The following is a 5,363-nucleotide window of genomic DNA, read 5'->3' on the forward strand; positions in this document are numbered from 1 at the left end:
GCATATTGTTATAATACAAATCATTTCCCATTATAAGATTGTTAGTAGCAAGCTATTCAAAGCTTGACCTTTTCATCCTTCCTCTAAATTTAACAGACCCATACGGTAGTAGGTCTTTAGGCCTCCTAGTTTTTAGTGTTACACCATTTCCAGCTAGCCTATTCTTCCTAGAATAGAATGGATTATGTAGACCACTTTTTTGCTCTTGTGCTCCTCTCTGAACATGCCCACCTCCTTCATAGCTGATATCCTGTAGGCTATGTCATTTGATTAGACCACATTAAATATACTATAGGGGACTTATATTGACACCCAGTCGTAAGAAATCAGAGATCAGGTGTGAACGGCCACACATGTAGCGGGTTTCCATATATATCGCATCAATAGAATAGCATACTAATATTTCTCCATAAACACTGCAAGTTAAAAAAACGAAGAAAAAAGTACCAGTACACAAAACCAATTTCCCTTATTACTGAACTTTAATACATGTCTTTAAGACAAGCGATGACCCTACCCCATTTGCCTTCAAGCGTACCATTCTGGTCTTACATTTTTACTTCATCTGTTCATATTAATTCTCCTGTATGTAAGACATGAAGAATTTCTGCAATATCCATTTAGCAACGCGCGCTGAAACATGTTCTACAACTTTGATCGTCACTCCGTTCCTCGCCCCAAATTAAAAAAAAAATATATACAGTGGGGAGAACAAAGTATTTGATACTACTGACGATGTTGCAGGTTTTTCCTACTTTACACAAAGGCATGTAGCAGGTCTGTAATTTTTCTTTTCATCATTAGGTTTACACTTTCAACTTGTCCGACCTTTGGAGAAGAAATACTTAACAACATAAAAAAAATTCCCAGACAAAGTCACGATATTGTATGAAAGTTTTTTTGATACAGTAACTGTGAGATGGGCATTTATTTGCGATGAGCATAAGTATTTTGATACGATCAGAAAAGCAGAACTAATAGTGGTTACAGAAACCTTTAGTTTTTTGGCAATTTTAGCGAAAGAAGATTCATACGTTTTCCTGTCGTTCTGAACCCATATATAGGTTTGCACACACTGCAGCAGGCGATTTGGCCCACTCCTTCCTATACCGACCTTTCTTCCAGATCCCTTCATGGATTTTCTCGGGCTGTCGCTGGGCAATTAACGGCCACTTTAGCTCCCTCGAAATGATCGTTTTGTTGCTGATGTTGGCTGTTCAGGTCTGGACTGGCTAGCCACTCCAGGACCCTTGAGATGCTTCTTACGGAGCCACTCCTTAGTTGCCCTGGCTGTGTGTTGGGTCATGTCATGCCTGATATGATCCAGCCACGACCCATCGTTCAGATGCGTGCTTACTCCGATTGGGAAGGAGGTGGGTTGTTGGGTCAAGGAATCTCGCCCTTATACATGGCCTCCCATTTCTCCATCCTCTCCTCAATACGGTGCTCTAGTTGTCCTTGTCCCTATTGCTTCAGGTGAAAAAAACCGCATTCCCATTCAAAAGAAATGATGTTTTCCACCTCTCATCTTCTACCGTTTGATCGTGTTCTTTTGGGGTCTCGTACTCATCCTTCTTCTTCCTCCAAACACGGCGAGTGGAGTTTAGACCAAAACAAGCTATGGAGTTGTGTTGTATCGTTTATCGATCCACAAATATCCTGACCTTCTCCACTCCTTTCCTCTGGATCATCCAAGATGGTCATTGGCAAACTTCAGACGGGGCCTGGACATGCGCTTGGTCTTGTGAGCAGGGGGACCTTGCGTGCGCTGCAGGATTTTTAAATCCATGACGGCGTAGTGTGTTACTAATGGTTTTCTTTGAGACTGTGGGTCCCAGCTCTCTTCAGGTCATTGACCAGGTCCTGCTCCGTGTAGTTCTGGGCTTGATCCTGTCTCACATTCCTCTTGAAATTCATTTTTGATTGCCCACGAGGTGAGATCTTTGGCATGGGAGCCCTCCATGACCAGGGTGATGACCGTCCTGCTGAACTTCTTTCCCATTTTCTTAATAACCCTTGCGTTCCAACAGTTGTTGCCTTCTCACCAAGCTGCTTGCCTACTTTGTTCCTTAGCCTCATCCCAGCCTTGTACAGTTTGCTAACACATTTATCCCTGATTCCTTACACAGCTCTCGTGTCTGGGGCCATGTGTAAGCTTAGGTTGGAGTCTGTTTGATTGCTTGTTGTGGACAGGCTCCGTCTTTATAAAGGAACGTAGTTTCAAACAGCTGCAGTCTAATACAGGTAATCCGAAAGGTATGCGAGACACTAGGAGGGCCCTTCTTAAAGAAACAAACATTAATACAGGTCTTTGAGGCCGCGTAATCTTCTTACTGCGTTGCGCTAGTTTGCCTCGAAAATTACTTATGTCATGCAATAAAATGCTAATCTAATTACTTAAATAAAAAAATTCATACAATGTGATTTTCTGGATTTTTTGTTTTCGACGTTCCGTTCTTCTTCTACAGTGTGAGCTGTTGTATGCCTAATGATCTAACCTACTATGGTACCCTCTGGGAAAATACATTATTATCAGGGTTACAGTTTAACTCCAGTAATATATCACAGACAAGAAGAAGAGTAGTAGTAAAATAGTAAAGGCCAGATTGTAATTCCTTTTGATGTGGGAAGAAATCATCTAAAAACAGAAGTCACACAACAGAAGTTGGATTTGTAATGAAACAAAAATTAAGCGTTTCGCTACATTCATATCTGATGGCACTGCACCTCTGCTAAATTAGTACAACCACAAACAAATTAAAATAATACAACTTGTATGTTGTGATTATAAATCCTCTCCACAATAAATAGTGTTTAACTCTGTACTACTGATAAAGTTAAAGCAAGCAGAGGCAGATCAACTCCTTGACATAATGACTCACAGGAATGGAAGAAAGCATGAATTCTGATATTATTATAAACATATATTGATTTCATTACCATTCTGCATGATGAGATCTGGGTAATTCACAATCATATATTTCTCATAAGTGTAAATACAGTACCTTCATATACCATGCTGACACATCCATTAGGTTAGTTCATTTACATTTTAGTTATTTTAATACAATTTAACATTAGACAAAATACTTTAGTAATGTAATCCCTTACCTGTGGTGAGGGTTCTTGACACCCGTTCACTTAGCTTTCCATTTTCCAGCACAGTGCAGACAGTGACAGAGTACTGAGTACCACCTTGCAGGTCAGAGAGAGTGATGCTGTGTGAAGATGTGGTAGTGATGTGTGGTTCTGTCCCTGGACACTGGTAGGAGATCTGATAATGATGTTGGGTTTGGTCCAATCCTGGCGGCTGGCTCCAGCTAACAGCAGCTGATGTGGTGTCCACTGAGTCAACAGTCAGCTGGTCTGGAGCAGGAAGTACTAAGGGAAAATATAGTATTGTTAATGTTACAGTTTAACTCCAGAAATACTGTGCATAATACAGGAGGAAAATAACAATAGTAGGTGAAATGTAGAATAGGCCAGCTTGCAAGTACTTCTGATATGGGAAGAAATATGCCAAAAACAGAGGTCACACAACATTAGTTGGATTTGTAATTTAACAAAAATTAAGAGTTTCCGCTATATTAATTTATTAACGGTGCTGCACCTCTGCTAAATTGTTGCGGCTACACCCCCCAAAAATGAAAAATATATACTGTAAATGAAAATATGTTTATTATAAATCCTCTCCACAATAAATAGTGTTTTACTCTGTACTACTGATAAAGTTAAAGCAAGCAGAGGAAGATCATTGACAGAATGAATCACAGGAATAGAAGCAAGCATGAATTCAGATATTATTATAAACTTTCATTGATTTCAATACATAACTGCATTATGAGATGAGGAATTCACCATCATATATTTAGAATCAGTGAAGATACTGAACCTTTACATGCCATGCTGACACATCCATTATGATTKGTTAGTAACAATTCATTTGCACTATATATCCATAACACATTCATTACACATCTATAAGCATTTCATGAACATGTTATAACAGGTCATGTCATGTAGGAGCTCATATGTAGGTATCTTTATAGATGCATCATTACAATGACAGCATAGTGTCATCATTATGGCTGTTCTCTAAAGTGTACTTCTGGAATGCCAGTGTTAGTGAATATGCCAAAAGGACAAACCAGGTTATGCTGATATACACTGCTCAAAAAAATAAAGGGAACACTTAAACAACACAATATAACTCCAAGTCAATCACACTTCTGTGAAATCAAACTGTCCACTTAGGAAGCACCACTGATTGACAATACATTTCACATGCTGTTGTGCAAATGGAATAGACAAAAGGTGGAAATTATAGGCAATTATCAAGACACCCCCCAATAAAGGACTGGTTCTGCAGGTGGTGACCACAGACCACTTCTCTTCCTATGCTTCCTGGCTGATGTTTTGGTCACTTTTGAATGCTGGCGGTGCTTTCACTCTAGTGGTAGCATGAGACGGAGTCTACAACCCACACAAGTATGGCACATCAATGCGAGCTGTGGCAGAAGCGTATGCTGTGTCTGTCAGCGTAGGTCCAGTAGCATTGAGGCTGCTACAGGAGGACAGGCCAGTACTCATGCAACGTGGAGGAGCCGGTAGAGGGCAACAACCCGAGCAGCCCGGACCGTCTACCTTCCGCCTTTGTGCAAGGCAGGGCACTGCCAAGGACCCTGCAAAATGACCTCCAGCAGGCACAACATGTGCAGTGTCAGCATTGCTCACAAGGGGTCTGAGGTCTCATTTCGGGTACCTAATGGCAGTCAGGCTACCCTGAGCGAGCACGATGGAGGGCATGCGGCCCACAAAGAACTGCACACCACACATGACTGAGGCCCCACGCCAAAACCGGTTCATGCTGGAGCGGATGTTCAGGCAGCAGAACGTTCATCCACGGCGTCTCAGACTCTGTCAGCGTCTTTCACATGTGTGTGTGAACTGCTTTCATCTATGAAGACACAGGCCAGTGCGAGATTTGCCATCTTGGTGTCTCTGCAAATGACACAACGTCCTGCACGGGTGTTGGGCTGTAAGCACAACCCCCACCTGTGGAAGCCGCTCGGGCCCTCTACCACCCTCATGAGTCTTGGTGTTGCTGACCGTTTGACAGAGACACCTTGTCACATTGTGGCTGCTGGAGGTCATTTTGCAGGGCTCTGTCAGTGCTCTCCTTGCACAAAGCGGAGGTAGCGGTCTGCTGCTGTGTTTGCCTCCTACGGCCTCCTCCAACGTCTCCTGAGTATGGCCTGTCTCTGGGTAGCGCCTCCCTGCTCTGACACTACGCTGACAGACACAGCAAACCTTCTTTGCCACAGCTCGCATGATGTGCCATCCTGAACTGCACTACCGCAGCC

General features: G+C 42.4%; 1 protein-coding gene across 7 annotated transcripts in view; it reads right to left on the reverse strand.

Annotated features, from left to right (window-relative positions):
- LOC139024176 (interferon-induced very large GTPase 1-like) overlaps positions 1-5,363 on the reverse strand; it is an 86,094-nt gene that overhangs the window by 18,576 nt on the left and 62,155 nt on the right. For all 7 annotated transcript variants that reach the window (XM_070438747.1, XM_070438745.1, XM_070438749.1 and 4 more), the window contains one exon: positions 3,112-3,381. In XM_070438747.1, the coding sequence (XP_070294848.1) occupies positions 3,112-3,381 (270 nt within the window). The remainder of the gene's footprint in view (positions 1-3,111; positions 3,382-5,363) is intronic.

Source organism: Salvelinus sp. IW2-2015, unplaced genomic scaffold (assembly GCF_002910315.2).
Source record: "Salvelinus sp. IW2-2015 unplaced genomic scaffold, ASM291031v2 Un_scaffold1135, whole genome shotgun sequence".
In the NCBI taxonomy this organism is placed as follows: Eukaryota; Metazoa; Chordata; class Actinopteri; order Salmoniformes; family Salmonidae; genus Salvelinus; species Salvelinus sp. IW2-2015.